The following is an 18,682-nucleotide window of genomic DNA, read 5'->3' on the forward strand; positions in this document are numbered from 1 at the left end:
ATTATCCTTGCAACGACAACAAGTCCTACACTATCTAATTGCTCTCATAGTTCTTTCGTTAGGAGCATTCCATTTGGACTTGAGTCCGTAGACCAAAAAAGAAAAAAAATCATAACCCTTGATGGACGGCGATGATGAACCCCACGTGACCCCACAATGATGTACCCTACGTGATCAGGGTCTAATGATTGAGGTTGTACCCATGAACGGTCTGCTAAGTGCTATATTACCAATTAACCTGTCCCATTGGCGCAACCATTGGACCATCCTAAACTGTAAGTTAACATGTCCTAAATGCAATGATTGTGGTTCAATCTAGAGCTAGCCTTTGATTTGCCTTAGGTAAGAGTGTGGTCTGATGAGATTTTCGGCCAGACATACATCTTCCATAATCTTCCATAGACACGAGCCAAATTCGCGCAAAAGGGGGTCGTCATAATACAGTAGAAATAGACGTACTACTCTGACAAACTAAGTTCAATTCAACTAGTGTTCGAACACTAGCGCTAATCCGACACAAACGCGACTCAACGCCAGTCGTCAGACTAGAACCTGGCCAAGCTTTAGCATCCAGAAAATGGCGGCCCAATAGGTGGTAATATCCATTCAGTCAGTGCCCTTTCAACAATACCACATTTCGATGTAAACAGGCAACTCAAAATGTTATAGAGAACTGATGTTACTTATCTTCGACAAACAGAGTAGCAGCCTTTAAAGTTGTTAGATTACGTTCCGAGTTTTAGCCCTACTCGATCGGAGGATAGACTGATTCGTATTATATGAGACGTCTAAGGAAAGTCCCAGTAGTTGTGCACAAGGGATCTTAATTGTATATTAACTTTCAGGAGGAAAACGTTTTTCAAATTTTCTGATGTCTAATTCACAGAAAATAAACTGGCCGCGAAAAGCAATTTTCATCAATGAAAAGTCTTCTAAAATAAGAAAAGACATTTTTGCTTTTCAAGTTGGAGAAACATTTTTCATATCTTTTTTCACCAAATACCTTTTCCGTTTATTTTTATTTTTTCTTTTATTTTATTCTTTTTAATTTTTTTTTACAAAATTGAGTTTTTAATTATTTTTATTAATTTTCTTTTCTTTTTATTTTCCTTCTTCCTCGGTTGGTTGCCGGTTGACGATCAATCACAAGTGAGGTCGAGCCTTGCTGACCTCTTGCAACCTTAGGGGAGGCGTGAGCCTTGCCTTCTCACGGATCTAGCTTGCTAGAGGCCAATTAGGCGAGCTCATGCCTCATTGGGATTTGGCAAGATTGAGCCTCAAGCTAGCTTGTGATTGATCATTGTGGCCATTGACTAGCTCAGGAGAAGAAGAAAAAAAAGAAAGAAAAAAATTATAAAATCAACTTTAAAATTTTAAAATTTTAAAAACTAAAACATTGATTTTAAAATAAAAATAAAAATAATGCAAAATAATTAAAAAATAGATTTTTAAAAATAAATTGATAAATAATAAAAAATTATCAAAATGAGTGCATAAAAAAATATTTGCCTTACCAAATAGTGAAAAATATTTTCTAGTTTATTTTTAGATTTTAGACGGATACCGAAAAATATTATCATTTTCATGAAAATAGCTTCTTGAAAACTATTTTATAGAAATATCATATTTTCGTGAAACAAACGAAGCATGTGGTTAGATTATATCTTACTTTATCTAATTGTTTTTTCTAAAATTAAATCGCGAGAGTCGTTTGTGGAGGAGGATATCATCCAAGTTTGACATGTTGACCCAGCATTGGACTTCTTTGTGAAGTTGACAATGGCCGTCTTTGCTTTACTTTGCGATTTGATCGATCAACAAAGGATAAAACTCCTTTCGAATCCTTTAATCCGCACAAGAAAAGAAAAGAAAAGAAAAGAAAAGAAAAAAAGTAGCGTACGAGATGCTTCTCGGTTCAACCCTTTGGAAAAGCTTTTGCTTTGGGCTCGAACACACGGTCGTTTGTGCTGATGAAGTTTACATCCAATTGAGGCGTTTTCTTCATGGAAACGTTGGAATTTCAAGACATGAGATAGTTCTCTATAAGATTAAATACTGTGGGTTCGGGTGTAATTTAGGTGTAGGAAATATTCGAGTGCGTAAATAATTGTGATTCTGCAATTCTCTGATTTGATAGTGAATTATAATCTGCCGGTACTTCCCGTGATGTAGGTGCTGATACTCGGACTAAATTACGTAAATATCTAATGTCTTTGTTGTTCCTTGTTTATTTCTTTGGAGATTTTGCATTTGATTTAATTACAAGATTCGTTAGCGTTTCCGCATTACATCACAGCAAAAGTGTTCAGCCAGACGAAACTCAATTCCACATAGAAATTCATCTACCATCAATACGAAATTAAGTATCATATACTATCGAACTAACAGATGACGAAAGTAGATTCCAGAGTCTTGGATGATGAATTTGATGCTAATTTACAGAAGCTAGTCTCCACAGAGCCGGACCACAGAGAAAAGGAAAGAGAAGAAGATATTGACGTCGACCAGAAACAGCATCCTAGACCTGTCGAGTTGAGCTTACGATCCCCGGGAATATCTCCCGATTGCGTGAACCTTACGACCAAATCCAGCAACAAGCACGTCGTCCTATAATGGGATGGGGCAATGCAAAGCGGATGATTAGATATGACGATAATGAAAGGAAAATCAAGTCCGAAGCATGGATGAAAAGAGCTTATATTCTCTTCAATGGAGTTCAGCCGGACGTCATTAGGAACAAACGCAGCAATCTCCTTCCCATTCCTTGATCATCTGAACTCCGGCACTCTCTTTAATGGGCAGATTTCGGTTGCTTTGGCCTCAATACCTCCGCGCAACCACAGAATCATTTATACAGCTTAAAATCTACGTGCCTAAATCATAGATAACCCAACAAAAAAGAAGAAGCATGAGACAATAGAATGTTAGAAAGTCCAATCCAAATGTAAACTAGCCATAAACCCATTTTGTGAACTGTGTTAAATGAGTAATTAATGAGTTTGAGTAAATGAGTCATATATAAATTTAAACAAATAAGTATTAAATGAGCTATAAATATGTCACATCATAAACGGATTTACAACTTACCTTGACCTTTCCAACTTCACTCCACTCTACATTCTTACCTTAGTTTGGTTGTGAAATTCTACATATTGAATTAAATATGAAATTATTTCAATAATATAAGTCGAGTTAGATATGAGTTAGATCGAATATGAATTACTAAATTTGCATTACATGAAAAATGGATTAAGACGAATTAAATTGATCTACTTGGATTGAATCATTTATAACTCGACTAAACCTGACCTGATTTACCTGTTTGATGAATCTATCCAAAAGGGATGAATTATGGGCAGCGTAAAACTTGACTAGTAAGGGGTGAAATTTTATTTTATTTTGATTAATGATATTATCTTAAGTAAATTCTCGGCTCCATTACTAATAGAAATGTCTTATCCAATATTATTTTGAGTGGAATACGTTTTGAATTGGGCGCACGATGAATCAAACCGAGCGCTTAATTATAATTAAGCTAAATTTGAGCTCATTGTCTATTAAATTGAAATAAAAAATTGACCAAAAAAAATTGATAAAAATGCCAATTTACCGAAAAAAAAAAGAAAAAAAAAAAGAAAGCCAGTCTCATCGTCATCATCACATTTCTCTCTGGACCACCCGACACGAGCTGTCCGAGCCATCCGAGCCGGTTCCCCGCCGTGGAGCGCACGGGGCAGGAGCCGGTGACGTGGAAGGCAGTGCACCGTCCATTTACGGGCGGAGCGATCGCACGGTTGGCATTCGCCCTCGCCTCCCCACCTCCTCTCTCTTCTTTCCCCGAAGTGAAAGTTGAGAAACAAAAAAAGAAAAACGGAGCTCGCGGAGATAAACGCCATGGAGGAAAGGAAGCTTCAGCGACGGTGAGCGAGCATCAAACCAGAGAGAGAGAGAGAGAGAGAGAGAGAAGGCAAAATGGCGAACCGGCGGTTGCAGCGTCAGCATCAGTGGCGGCGGTACGTGTAGGAAAGCCGAAAAGATGAGCAGAGCTCGGAGCTATGGCCGCTCATCGATTCTTCTTGATCCTTCCGTTTTACCTTTCTTTCCTTTTTCTTGGATGGTCTTGATTCGTCGTCAATGGTGGTCGGTTACGGTTTTGCCTTTTTTGACCTATTAAAGTACTGGAGCTTCGCTTCAATGTCACGCCTGTAAAGTCTCACCTGCATCGTCAGTGAAACCACTCTAATAAGGGTGCGTTTGGGAACCACTTCCCAAAGCCCCTTTGAAGCCTAAAGGTACTTGGCCAAATGCTAGGCCGTTTGGGAAAAAATTTGAGCCCGCATTCAGGGAATGCCAGCATGTGTGAAGCCGAAAGCCCAAGGCAGGGGGACCTGCCTTGGGCTTTCGGCTTTTCGGCATGCCCACACGGCACTGTTCATAACTTTTTTTTTTTCCGAAATGTCCTCACGAATGTTTTGTTTTCCGGTTCTTGCCCTTGTGTCAACCGTTGTTCATCTTCTGGGATTCGGTTCCGGGCGATTTGTGGGAGCGGCTATGGGCGCATCGCTAGAGACCGGCGATCGTCGGGGGGTGGCGCGACCGACGCCGGAGATGGCGCAACCGACGCCGGAGGTGGCGCGACCGAGGGCTGGGTCACCGCAAACCCAGATCTGGGGCGGCAGACGGTCTTCTCCTTCCGCGAGCTTCTTCTTCCGCGAGCGGCCGCGGCGACCGTCGCCCGACGAGCGACGCCGGGGCGGTGGCGCGACCGCCGCGACCCACGGCAAGGTCCGGGTCACCGCGACCCATCCGGGGGGCGCAGGTCGCGGAGGACCTTGCCGCCCGATCCGGGTTGCGCGACCTCGCGGCCCTCCGATCCGGGTCGCGGCGGCGGCCGCGCGACCTCCCGCGACCTCGCCGCCCTGGGTCGAGGGCGCGCGGTCGCGCGACCCGCCGCGACCCAGATCCGGGCGGCGAGGTCCTCCCGCGACCTCGCCGCCCCAGATCCGGCGTCGCCCGGAGGTCGCGCGACCTCGTCGCCCCCTCATCCGCGTCACCGGAGGTCGCCGGAGAGGTCGCCGAAGGTCGCCGGCGGCCACTCGCCCTTTTGGTCAATTTTTTTAATTTTCTTTTTGATAATTTTTTTTTTTTTACCACAAAGATCTTTTGCAAATGTAATTTCCCAAACGCTATTTTGCTCAAAATACTTTACAAAGAGCTTTCAAAGTGCAATTTACCAAACACGGTTGCATTTTGGAAAACACCTTTAAGTCAAAGGTATTTGCATTTTCCTAAAGACATTCCCCAAAAGTAGTTCCCAAACGCACCCTAAGTCCCTCTCTCTCTCCCTCCAGGGCGGATCTCACTTCTGCAAGAGTCGTCAGATAACAGAAGCCATGTGAGTTGACAGGAATGTGTCGAGGCGTGTGATTTTCCTGTACTCGCGATCCTTATAAGCGGAGCTTGAAATTATGGAGTAAAGAGTGAGTGATGCAAATAAATAAACAGATCCATAGAAGTAGGTATCTTAAGAGTTCTAGTATTGAACTAATATATTTCTTAAGAAATTTGAAGGTGGATTTGGCTTTATAGATTGATTAGAAGCTGATGTTGCTCTTCTATTACGATTATGACAGGTTGAAACCAGCTGTTGAGCCTAAAAAAATTAAATTTAGCGTACTAAGACCTTATTCTATTCGTCGTATTATTTTTTGGAACAACTTTTGATTGAAGGTTTCGCTCACTGGGCATCGCACCAATTGTTTAACAACTAAAGAACTGCCGACTCATGACAAATGCATAAGACCCCTTGTGACCACCTCCCTTGGGTCACAAAGAGTGAATGAATGGTGGACCGACCATTTTAAGTCATTCTCCTTGCAGTGACAAGAAGTCCTTGACTTTCAAATTGCTCTCATAGTTCTCATAGTTCTATCGTTAGGAGCATTTCCGTTTGGAGAAACTCTTGTTTGAACTTGGGTCTGTAGACAGAAAGAAGAAAAATCATAACATGTGCCCTCAAATCTAGACGAGGATGTACCTTATGTAATCGGGGTCCAATGGTTGAGGTTGTCTCCGTGGACAGTTTACCGTATTACCAACGACCCATGCTATAAGTACAACCGTTGGACCATCCCTAATCCGACACAGACGCGGCATGACACGATTGTTAGACTAGAACCAGACCAACTTTTTAACATCCAAAAAATGGCACCCAAGTAAATGGTTAGATCCATTCAGTCAGTCCCCTTTCAACAGTACCACATCTTGATATAAACAGGCAACTGAAAATGCTATAGAGAACTGCTGCTACTAATCTTTGAGCAAAGAAAGAAGCACCCTTTGGAGCGTTCGGCCTAAAATGGAATAGTAGAATGCATCACCAATGAATAGATTCGCGATTCCACATGGAAATTCATCTACCATGAATCTAGCATTAAGTATCATATACTATCGAAGTAATAGTTGATGAAAGTCGATTCCACAAGCTTGGATGATGAATTAATGCTAATTCACACAAGCTAGTCTCCATAAAGAACCGGACTACAGAGAAAAGGAAAGAGAGGAAGATACCGACATCGACCGGAAACAGCATCCTAGACCTATTGAGTTGACATTAGCTGACGATCTAGTCGCAAGCTTAAGGCCCCAGGAACATCTCCGACCTCACGACCAAATCCTGCAGTAAGCACTTGGACCCATAATGGGATAGGGCAATTCGAAGTGAGTGATCAGGCGTAATAACAATGAAAGGAAAATTTAAGTACCAAGCATGGAAGAAAAGAGCTTACATTTCTTCCATGAAGTTCAGCCGGCCATCATTAGGAACAGACGCGAAATCTCCTTCCAATTCCTTAATCAGCTGAATTCCGGCTCTAATGGGCAGATCTCGGTTGCTTTGGCCTCAGTACCTCCAGCACAACCACAGAATCATTTGTACAATTTAAAATCACATGTGCCTAAATCACAAATAACCCAACAAAACAAGTATAAGAAAATAGAACATTAGGAAGTCCAATCCAAAAATTGATCCATCAAAATGGTCATAAACTCATTTCTTAACTAGGTGTTAAAATGGGTCATAAATTGGTTAAGTATATTAAGTAAATGGGTTATAAATAAGTTTAGAGGCAATATGAGTGTTAAATATGTTATAAATGAGTTTACAACTTACTTTGATCTAACCTATTTATATGATTCTTTCTTCAAATTTATATGACTCGTGTTTCTTCAATCATCTCAGTTTAGTTATGAGTTTTCGTAGTGAACGTATTTTCATGGAAGTGGGCAAAATAAGCTAGATGAGACCGTTTGATAACGATATATAATTTCTTTCTCTCGGGCAATGGCAAATGGTGTGGGGCAACTGGTGGTGACCAATGGCGGTGGTAGTGGGCAGCAATGACCAGTAGTGGGGTGACCGGGGGGTGATGGTGGTGGTGGCGGTGACAACAATTGGCGGGTGGCGGGGGTGATAGGGGGAGGGGCAGGCAGGCGGTGGCGGCAGAGGCGGGGACCAATAGTGGCAGATGGCGAGTGGTAGCGACGAGTGGGCGATTGGATAGTAGTGAGGATGATTGATGAAAATAGTTTTTATTTTCATTTCTATTATATAAATAGAGAAGTAGAAAATTTTATATTTCATTTTTATTCTAAATCTTTATTAAAAATTTATTTTAAAAATAAAAAAATGAAATTATATTAACAAATTGATTTATATTATAAAAATAAGTGTGGAATATAAAAATAATCTTAGAATAAAGTATAATGCTTATATGCACGCCCTAAATTTACATTGTAAAAAATGAGTCAAAACAGATTTTATTTTATTTGGGTCATTTATGGTTTGACTCAAACCTAATCTAATCCACTTGTTTGATGAGTTTCCCTAAAAGGGTCGGATTATAAGTGACGTGTGGAACTTGATTATGGAGAGTTGGAATTTTATTTTATTTTGATTAAATATCTTATCTTCAATAAATTCCCGGCTCCATTACTAATAGAGGCGTCTTATCCGATCTTATCTTGAGTAAAATACGTTTTGAATTGGACGCACGATGAATCAAACCAAGCGCTTAATTGAAATTAAGCTAAATTTGAGCTCATTGTCCATTTAATTGAAAAAAAAAAAACACCAATTTACCTAGAAAAAAGAAAAAGACAAAAAAGCGTCAGTCTCGTCATCGCCACGTTTCTCTCTGGACCACCCGACGCGAGCCGTCCGAGCCGGTTCCCCACCGTCGAGCGCACGGCGCAGGAGCCGATGACGCGGAGGACACAGCACCGTCCATTTAGGAGCGGATCGATCGCACGGTCGGCATTCGCCCTCGCCTCCCCGCCTCCTCTCTCTCTCTCTCCTCCCCACGAAGCGAAAGTCGAGAAAAACAAAAACAGAGCTGGCGGAGGTAAACGCCAATGGCGGAAAGGAAGCTCCAGCGACACTGACCGAGCATCAAACCAGAGAGAGAGAGAGAGAAAAGGAGCAATGGCGAGCCGGCGGTTGCGGCGTCAGCATCAGTGGCGGCGGTAGGTGTAGGAAAGAGGAAAGGATGAGCAGAGCTCGGACCAATGGCCGCTCATGGATTCTCCTTGATCCTTCCGTTTTTTCCTTTTTTTTTTGTTTTTTGTTCCTTTCGATTCGTCGTCAATGGTGGTCGGTTAGGGTTTCGCCTTTTTGACCTGTTTAAAGTAATGGAGCTTCGCTTCACTGTCACGCCTGTAAAGTCTCCCCCTGCCTCGTCACTGAAACCATTATAATAACAAGCTTCTCCCCGTCTCCGTCTCTCTCTGTCACTTATACTTTGCGTGATGCACAGGTCACCGACCGAAAGCGACGCTCGGATTGATTCCTCTCCGTCGCTGCGACGCTGAGTGTATTTTTTTTTTTTTTTTGGGCGTTGGCGTAGCTTCTGATGGCGACCGGCGCGAGGTCGTCTGCGGCTCACTCCTGGCCGGAGGACCTGGCGAGCTTCCCGGACGACGGCGAGGCGGCTCGATACGCTAACGATCCGTTCGAGGTCTCCGCCGGGTCGGTCGGCCGGAGGAAGGCCGCCGCGGGATTCGCGTCCCCGGCGGCGGTCGACGACGAGCCGGCTCGGCCGGAGAGCTTCGTGGACCAGGCGAAGGAGTTCCTGGGGGCGTGGGGCGAGATGCTGTGGGAGCTGGGGAAAGGATTCAGGGACATCGTGCAGCAGAGCTTGATCACCGAGGACTCCTTCGTGGTTCAGAAGCTCGGGAAGCCGTGCGCGAAGGTCACCGGCAGATTGAAGTTTTTAAACGAGTACCTGCCGGAGGATAGAGATCCGGCGCTGGCGTGGCCGGTGATACTGTTCGTCTTTATGCTCGCTCTAGCAGGTACTACTGCATGTTTGTTCTTCGAGTTGGATCACTTTCTCGTGAGGCATTTCTTGGATCGATTAAAAAAAGTTGTCGTCCTTCTTGCTGTTCAGTAGGAACTTTGAGTACGAGAGTGCTGGTTGTTTTCCCTTCGGGAATTGCATCATGATTGCAATCGTTCTGGCAAGATCACGTGGCAATTACTGTAACTATGTTTGTCGTTGGCTTTGCTCTTAGTTGGTCATGTGAAAATCGTTGCTCGATTCTGTCCTACTGAATATAATGGGATTTGCGTACGAAGCATCAAAATTTAGTTTTTTCCTTTTTTGGCTAAAGGAAGCTTTTGAACAGTAAAATTGAGTTCTGGTCCGCCAAATCTTTGGGTTGGCTGAAGGTGGGGAGATCTTCTAGTCGCAGTAACATCATCTAACCCCTTGATACCTTACTAACAACTCTCTGGACTTGTCAATTGCATGATTCAAGTTTGCATTGCAGTCATCTAGAGCATAAGGCTGGGTCATCAGTGTGATTGCATTAAGGAAATGTCCAAAAGTAACATAAGGGTGGGCTTGGTCATCAGTGTGGTTCCATTAAGGAAATGTCCAAAAGTAACTTGTTTCCAAAGGCAGGGTAATTTTGCCAATATACGCCAGGAATCTTCTTTGGGACTCTTTTTTTTATTTTTTTTATTTTCTTTTTTTGTCCAAGAGCACAACTGGGACAAATACAAAACCATTCAAAAATTGACCATCATGTTTTGATTGATAATACAGAGTCTGCGAGACCTGAATGTTAAATGACTACCTTTCTGAGTAGTCATTACTCGTAATAGCATCCATTTCTGAGACGACAATATGTTTCAATAAGATTTACATTGGTTAAAGAGGCATTGTGAGTGACAGACCACCGGAAGAGTGACTGAGTGGGCAATTACTGCATGCGTGATGAGCTCAAGCTCCTTCAGTCTGTGGAGAGCTTGCACATGCAATATTCTGCACATTTCTTGAGAGCTTTCTTTCTAGGAGTGATATATGCCATCATCTGAGCATAATTTTGGATCATCACACTTTTTGTGGGTTACAACTTTCTGAGATTGAGGGAACATTAAGTACTAATCTTGGCAGGTACTTTAATGGTCATATCAAGTACCCTATTAGGGATAAAGATTTGAATTAAGATTTGATGAAGCACTAATCTCCTCCTTCCTCCTCCAACTTGTCCTCCTGTTTCTGCTGTTGTAATTTTCTAGGCTCAGCAAGCTTTCTGGATATCAATGATATACTTCTGGTAAAATGATACTCTTGGTAAAGGGACTTCATGATTTTTGAGGCATTGCTTCTTTGTTAATTTCCATTACCCGCAGTCTCCTGGATAACAGTTTTGTGGGCTTTCTGCAGCACTGAGTGTCAATACAACTAATGATAGTTTCACCCCGGATGTAAAGAAAGTGCAAAAACATCCTTCTAGCGCTATCCGTGTGCAACTCCCAGATGGCAGACATATTGCATATGGTGAGCAAGGTGTCCCTGCTGATAGGGCTAGATTCACCATCGTCACTCCACATCCTTTTCTTTTCTCCAGACTGGCAGGTAGACATAACCAGGCTTGTTTGTCATCATATCTCTTTTGCTGGTTTGTGCTTTCCTCTACATCCTTATGCATAATGACTAATTTTCATATACTTTTTTAAAACTTATTTGTGAAAGGTATTCCTGGAATAAAGGCATCTTTGCTGGAAGAGTTTGGTGTCCGTTTGGTCACCTACGATCTTCCTGGTTTTGGAGAGAGCGATCCTCATCCAGGGAGAAACCTGAACTCCTCAGCCTTGGACATGTCATATCTAGCCAATGCTGTTGATGCTACTGACAAGTTCTGGGTGCTTTGCTTCTCTAGCGCATGCATGCATGCTTGGGCAGCACTCAGGTATATCCCCGACAGGGTTGCAGGTATGTCCACTGCTTTTAATGTTGAATGTTATTTTGCTTGTCTACTTTCTGTGTAATGATTGGCTTTAGTTGAACGATGGCAAGACCAGAATTCATCCATCCTTCATGAAGTTGTGAAAATGGTCATTCTTGTTTTCACATCAGGATTATCTCAGAATCCCTTTTTCTATGATATGAATTACACCTTTGGAGTCTTGGTTGATTGCTTCGGTAAAAGAATTAGATTCTCCAAGCTGATGTAATAATTTTATTTGTGTCTTCCATATAAAAAGAAAAAGAGAAGTAATCCCTATAATTTTGTTTCCCAACCATCCCCTTGTCAAATCTTTTTAGTATCTCACATATTTGCTTTGAGTGAGCTGGTAATTACCTGAAAGCTCCCGGGTGAAGCTTACATGGTCATTCATGTAATTAACAACATGAACCAAGATACATTCTCTGTGACTGAAGTATGCGAAAGATTACGTCAAGGCATGAAAATGACAGTCTAGAATCAATGCATCGAAGTTTGACAGGGGAACATGAGGGATTGTCTTTTGGGGGACTCCATGGGTGGACAATGTTCACAATACTATGCTGTCTAGATAGTCTGTAATAGCTGGGCAGGAATATCACTGTCAGTTTTCATAGTTAAAAACGCTTGGCGAAACAGCATGTGTCATAACGACCAACTCAACTACTTCATGAGTAACTTTTGAGGTTGAACACGCAGCCATCCCCCATATGAAGGCAGAAGATAAGGAAAAGGGATACTAGAATCAGATGAGTACAGAAAGCTAAGTATTCCCAAATGAAGAGAGGTGGACGCATAGTATAAAAGATGATAAGTGACTGGACAGCCTGTGGTCATTTACATGAATGCATGTAAATCATTGTTTATCAAAGAACTGAAAAGGTATAACATTATTTTTTTGTGTTTCTTTGATGACTCCACAGGTGCAGCTATGGTCGCACCAATGATCAATCCATACGAGCCTCGTATGACAAAGGATGAAAGCTCTCGGACATGGGCAAAGTGGGTGCAGAGGAGAAAACTAACTTATGGTCTTGCTCAGAGGTTTCCTAAACTTCTTTCAATTCTGTTCCGGCGGAAGTTTTTCTCTGGAGTTCATGGTTCAATTAGTGATTGGCTGTCCTTATCCATGGCAAAGAAGGTGAGATAGAAGCTCAAGATATTATTGTGGAACCATTATTGAAACTCCACCAATGGTTTTTACTTAGCAACGCTTGCAGTTGTTGCTAGTAAATGAGATGTGAAGGACCAAGGTTTACATGCTTTGTTGACTGAGATTATACATAGGAATAGGAAGTACAAAATATTAGCTGCTCCAAAACTGTTTGCTTAGCTAGAATAAGTAATTTCCATATTTATATTTCTTTTGCTGTGCCATATCATTCTTGAAATTCAAGTGTTTTGTTTATTGAAAATGGGATTTCTCATAGCTGAAAATTTACGGCATTTGTTGAGAACCTTGCATTAACGTATTTAAGAAAGTGGAGGTGTCTCTGGGAAAAAAATGGGTATTACCCAAATGGGTTAAGGTGTTCTTTTGGATCCCACCTGATAAATTTCCGAGTCCTTATTAGTACAATGCAAATAATATCTAGTCATATGCACCGAAAACGTCATCATTAGGCAGAAGGCTGACAATGTCTCCTATGGGCCTTCTCCTGCTGATATATTGTAATAGCATAAAGTTACATTTATTTCCTTGGATGGAGCAGATAGTGTTGAAGCACTCGACCGCTATGTAATTCTTGGAACTGGTTTATTCAGGATGAAGCTTTGATCCAACAACCACAATTTGAAGAATTTTGGCATCGGAACGTGGAAGAATCAATCCGTCAGGTGATATATCACCATTCACTGAGGAATTTGTGCTACAGGTGTCAAAGTGGGGTTTCAGCTTGACAGATCTTCAGGTTCAGAGAAAATGCCAACATAAAGGCATTCTTCCATGGCTAAAATCTATGTACAGCCAGGCAGACTGTGAATTGGCTGGATTTCTTAGTCCCATACACTTGTGGCAGGTTGGGACCATTTTTCTCTTTTATACCACTTTGTGATGTTTTGAAGCACTGGTGCAAATATAACCACCTCATCGTGATATCAGTGGGTTTTATGTTTTCAAAATTGATCCCTTTGTGGGAGAATCCAATACGAATGAATGCAAAAAGGACACATGCACTCACACACACACAGGGCCTCTGCTATTCACTCTTCAGTTGCCTCTTGTGGTTTGTCCCTACTGCAAATGAGTTTCGGGTGGCAGGTCTGAGAAATTCTCAGCTGTATTTGGTTGCAATATTCTCATGGAGTCCTGGGGAGTTGGGAGTTGAATTAATCACTAGAATGCCTGGGTTAGTCAGATATTGAGCTACATTATGAAGTTTAGAGTATCTTAAGATTCTTTCTTACACTTGCAGTGTGCATATCCTGATATGCATAAATACTCGAGAAAGTTTTAGGTCTGTCTTGTAGGTTGCAGGAAAACGTCGATTTAGCTTTTCTTCTTAACCTTTGTCATATTTGTCGTTACGTATCACTTGTGCTGGTCCAACTACACTTCACAAGAAGTAAGGAGCATACGAAAATGAAACTTAGATTTGGAGCTTGGAATTCTGGTTCCGTTGGTGGGTGATCTTGCAGACGGACCACTACTGATGTTTAATGCATGAAACGTTTGATTTATGTTGGTGCTATGCAGGGAATGGACGATGAAGTGGTCCCACCATCAATGGCTGATTGCATCTCCCGACTTCTGCCTCAAGCCACCATCCACAGGCTTCCAGATGAAGGCCACTTCTCCTTTTTCTTTTTCTGTGATGAGTGCCATCGACAATTACTTTCGACTCTTTTTGGAGTCCCTCAAGGGCCGCTAGACAAGAAGGTGGAAGTGGATATTGTCGAGGAGCCGTCGATTGTGAATCCCGCCCTAGAATGACACGCACACCTCGTGATGACAAACCTTGCTTCAAAACTGAAATGTTTTCTTGTAAATACCACAGAGTTCTCCATTCTTTTTGGAGCTGCAGAGGCGGGATCTTCATGAAATCTCGGCTTCTTACTCAGGGAGGCAGGCATTTTGGAGGAGCTTTTTATAGCAAGGAATCGATATAGCGGGGCATTTACTATACCCTCTGGAATTTTGTATTCAGAATTGCTAATCTCAAATCTACTTGGGATGCGCAATGCTGCATCATTTCAAATCAAACAGATCTAAAATAAATCATTAGAGAGGTATCGTTCCTTCTTTGTACCAAGAGATAGACCATATGTGGGATCGACCCAGACATACAATGGGCCCTCTCATCGATCTTTGTTTCTTCCTCTATCTTGCTGATTCACCATGTAGAGCTTCGATGTGGATTTTGCCCCCTTTTGCCAAGATGTCGCAAGAAAATAATCTCTACTTCTCAAGATGAGTAGCTAACCGCCATGAAGTGGCTGGTCAACGCGTGATGCCAGAACAGTCGAAATTGTCGGTGTACGAATGCGTCTTCTTTCCTGAATGTGTCCTGAACTAAGTTAGAACGGTTGAGTAATCCGTAAAAGGAAATGAAATAAGGTAATATTTCCAAAGGAGTCGCATAGGGATCCTAGTTCACCTACGACCGCTATTATGATATGGCAAACTAGCGAAAAGGAAAGGGGAGGAGTAGTTGAGCCAATAATGCCGAACAAGAATCGTCATCGGTTAGAACCCGCAATTTCGATTTAAAATCGGAGGTACGACTATGCTTTTTCACTTCACTAGTTTCTGGGCTCGAGAAATGCACGGGCTCCTCTTTGATCTTTTGGTATTTAGTTTCTAAATTCTTCAAATATGATTGAACACTTTCCTGATTTGAGTAATGAAAATTTGATCATTATGATTTGGCATACAGAAATTGCATAGTAATCTTACTTGGAAGTATCAATTATTACAACTTTCGTCACTCCAAGGTAGAACCGACAAAATATAAGTCCAATGTTGTTTGACATAAACAAATCATCGTTTATTATTCATAGTTACGCATTCCACAAGAAAATTATGCATTAAAAAATATAATATGTTTCTATTTAGTTACTCAAAAAACATGTCACTGCATTAAGTAACAATGTTTGTTGGATAATTAAATATTTCTTTCAATTCAAGAACAAAAGCTGCATCTTACGACTCCTTTTAGCTAAAAGAAAATTTTAAAATTGCAATTTAATATCCATGGACAGACAATCATCCTTGCATAAATAAGTTTAGATTATGCTAACCTACTTCATCTTATGTTGCTTTTGAGGTTTAATTTTATGGAACGTCTTCTTGATGGAAAAAAAGGGAGACTCTGAAATTGCAAAATTAGCCCGTAAAAGGTAGAGAGAAAGCCCTAGATGTATGAGATTGCACATTTTTCTCACATCACCATGTGAAAATGCGTGATTATCCTTAGGGGGAGTAAGAAACCAAAAATACAAGACCTTTTTATATGTGGTACACACTGGCGACTGGTAAACTATAATCGGAACAATGTAAACTACAAAAAATCCGAAGAGAAACAAATGGCTCTCCAACGAATTATAGGCCAATCTATAATCTTCATGCCGCAGAAGAAAGACCCAGTTCCTGTGGGTTGATTACTGAGAAAAAGAAGAAGAGAATTTCCGTCGCCACTTACTCAATGTCGACAAATTGAGTTAAACCAGTATCGATCCATCAGGAATCCAAAAAGGCGGCCTTGCAGAAAACAAGAACCCAAGAATGCAGCCTCGCAGAAAAGGTCGTCAAAATGCAGACCCGCTTTTAGTTTTTCCAAGCATCACATCTTTAGCTTCATTGATTTTAGAAGCTAAATAATGGCTACCGCCGGCATCTGGATGATTTGCAACCATAACTCTCCTATGCGCTTCCCTGATCTTATCTGTCGGAGTTCTTTCTCTGTTGGGGAAAACAAAATTTCAGGTAGATAAACAGAAGATGCGGTGGCATGTGGAGTATTAGATTGGACTTGCTCATCAAACTGAAGATTTCACCCGTCAAAATCTACAATTTCAGATCATGAATGATACACAAGCAAATATGCAGTCTTCCATGATAATCTACACACTACTTGCTTGAGCAAATGAAATCAAATTCATAAATACAGCATAGGCACTTTTCACGAATTAGAATATTATAACAAGCCTGTTAATTTGTATGAGGCTAACCTGACACCGAGTATCAGAGCTGCTTCCCTTCTTGTCATGGTGGGTTGGAAGCCGCCGTCGTAAAATCGGCGCATTGTCGCCGTAGGTGGTCTTGCCTTGAAGGCTTGCCATGCTTGGATGCCATATCTACCCGCGTATGCAGCAGCTGCTATTGCAATCCCCGCGATCAGGGGAGTAGTTGCCTGATTCAAATTTTATCATAAGCTTCAGAGATACCGAAGTTTATTGCTGCAAGCTAAGTACCAACTCAATTGATTGAGAAGTTGCCACTTTTCTCGTGCAAAGCATGTGCACACAAGAGCTAAAGAGTGATATAACTAATGTAGGCAGAATATCTTAAAAAAGCTTGACAATAGTTTTTATTCTCAATACTTCACTTACTACTGTCTAGATTAGCACTGAGAGATAGCAATTACACCACAGAGAGCTAAATAGATCTTATCGACATCACATGTCAAATGAACAAATAAACAAAAGACAGAGAAAACAAAAGGACTATTATAGCAAAATCAAAGAGGGGAGCAATCGGGAGTAGACTCAGTTTATACAGGTCAAGAACAACTCGACTAGCAAAGGAACAAGTATAGGTTGTTGAAGCTACTCTTGAAGGAAAAGCTCCATTTTCTGTGTTATTGAAGGAATGTAAAGAATGAGACAATGTAGAAGTTCGGGGAAAAAAGAAGGTGATGAAACAAGGTGGCGATTCAGATTCACATGTATCAAAAGCACGAACTGACGACTTTCATATCTTGCGATCGCCACTATCAAGTGAATGCTCTATCGACTCCATCCATAACACAAAACAATCAAGGTATCGAACCCCCTTTCTTCACCTCTTCCCGACTCTAGCTCTTCAACTATTTCTTCTCGATCTTTTACGACACTAGAAATTCCTCCAATTCACACAAAAACAAGGAATCAACCGATGCACTTAATGGAAAGGACACAGTGACAATTCATACCGACCGTCACGAGCATTTAGGTTCCTCGACAACAAGGCTGCGAAAGCATTCACGAAGTACCCTTAATTGAGACCCTGCAGCTTTATGTTCACTTGAAAACAGTAGATGGATGGCAAAACGAGAAAAGACAAATAAAAGAGAAAAATCTATTCTTTCTCTGCAAAATTTCTCAGCAACCATACGGGCACTCAGCTAATGCGAATTTCACGCCACTTCGACGACCTCAAAGTACCCACGACTAAAAACCCATTCTTTCTCCGCAAATTTTCTCAGAAACCATAAGAGCATTCAGCTCCACATACATAGCACCAGCAAAGAAAACAGGATTCAACACCCAGCTCGCGAAAAGGGAAAACATTTCAATTGAACAGGATCGAATGCGCGAACTCAATCGAGGGGACGAAAATTGAAGAACAGGTCGTGCATGCTTACCATTAGAGAGAGAGAGAGAGAGAGAGAGAGGGTCTCGCGTAGCGGTGGACAAGGACCGGAGCGCGCAGAGAGAGAGAGAGAGAGAGAGAGAGGTTAGGGTTTCTCCTCCGGCTCTGCTACGGTGGAAACGGACCGGAGCGCTGGGGGACTCTGGCTGCGTTTGGATTCGACTTTTCAAAGTTACTTTGGGCTTCCAAAGCCCTTTGGGCTAAAAACAGGCGTTTGGGAAAAAAATTTCTAAAGATCCTTAGCTGAAAGTTTGCATTTTGAAGGCTGAAAGCTTGAGGCAGGGGAGACCCTTGGGCTTTCGGCATTTTCGGCATGCCACGCCCGCACTGTTCACACTTTTTTTTTTTCCCAAAATTATCCTCACGAATTTTTGGATTTTCCGGATGCGTGCCCTTGTCGACACTGTTCATCTTCTCCGGGCGTAAAGAGACGCGCGACCTACGTGATCTTCGTCGGAGCTTCGGGCGACCTCGCAAGTCGCAGCTCCGGTGGCCAAAAGGCACGCGGTCACCGGCGACCGTCGCCGCCGCACCGCGACCTCCGCACGAAGCTCACGGGCCGCGCGACCCACCTAGTTGCGGGTGCAGTCGCGACCCGGATCCGGTGCCGGAGGCTCGAGCGGCGACCGGATCCGGGTCCGCCTCGCCGCCCACGGATCCGGGTCGCGGTGGCGCCGTGCGACCTCTGCGACCTCGCCGCCCCGGATCCAGGGGCGGCGAGGTCGCGCGACCCCGCCGCGACCCAGATCGGGGCGGCGAGGTCCTCCCGCGACCCGACGCCCGGATCGAGGTCGGCGGGAGGTCAAGGCGGCGTCGCGC

At 42.6% G+C, this 18,682-nt stretch overlaps 1 protein-coding gene, 2 long non-coding RNA genes and 1 other non-coding gene across 4 annotated transcripts; 2 read left to right on the forward strand and 2 right to left on the reverse strand.

Moving 5' to 3' along the window:
* The first annotated feature begins 3,877 nt into the window (after positions 1 to 3,877).
* LOC120289347 lies at positions 3,878 to 5,584 on the forward strand. Its single transcript, XR_005547278.1, has 2 exons — positions 3,878 to 4,013; positions 5,352 to 5,584. It is a non-coding gene; the product is annotated as an uncharacterized LOC120289347 (long non-coding RNA).
* An 821-nt stretch (positions 5,585 to 6,405) lies between these two features.
* On the reverse strand, positions 6,406 to 8,269 carry LOC120292990. The gene is made up of 3 exons (XR_005550624.1): positions 8,141 to 8,269; positions 6,789 to 6,956; positions 6,406 to 6,688 (listed from the first exon to the last, which is right to left on the reverse strand). It is a non-coding gene; the product is annotated as an uncharacterized LOC120292990 (long non-coding RNA).
* Positions 8,270 to 8,383: 114 nt separating this feature from the next.
* On the forward strand, positions 8,384 to 14,614 carry LOC104435795. Its single transcript, XR_005550622.1, has 7 exons — positions 8,384 to 8,523; positions 8,904 to 9,351; positions 10,731 to 10,922; positions 11,040 to 11,279; positions 12,216 to 12,433; positions 13,057 to 13,310; positions 13,988 to 14,614. It is a non-coding gene; the product is annotated as an uncharacterized LOC104435795 (transcript).
* A 1,017-nt stretch (positions 14,615 to 15,631) lies between these two features.
* LOC104435791 (mitochondrial import inner membrane translocase subunit TIM14-1) lies at positions 15,632 to 18,001 on the reverse strand. The gene is made up of 3 exons (XM_010048497.3): positions 17,856 to 18,001; positions 16,462 to 16,643; positions 15,632 to 16,192 (listed from the first exon to the last, which is right to left on the reverse strand). The coding sequence occupies exons 1-3, from the start codon at positions 17,856 to 17,858 to the stop codon at positions 16,039 to 16,041; spliced, it is 339 nt and encodes a 112-aa protein (XP_010046799.1). The 5' UTR covers positions 17,859 to 18,001; the 3' UTR covers positions 15,632 to 16,038.
* Positions 18,002 to 18,682: the final 681 nt, after the last annotated feature.

This window comes from Eucalyptus grandis, chromosome 1 (assembly GCF_016545825.1).
Source record: "Eucalyptus grandis isolate ANBG69807.140 chromosome 1, ASM1654582v1, whole genome shotgun sequence".
NCBI classification, from domain to species: Eukaryota; Viridiplantae; Streptophyta; class Magnoliopsida; order Myrtales; family Myrtaceae; genus Eucalyptus; species Eucalyptus grandis.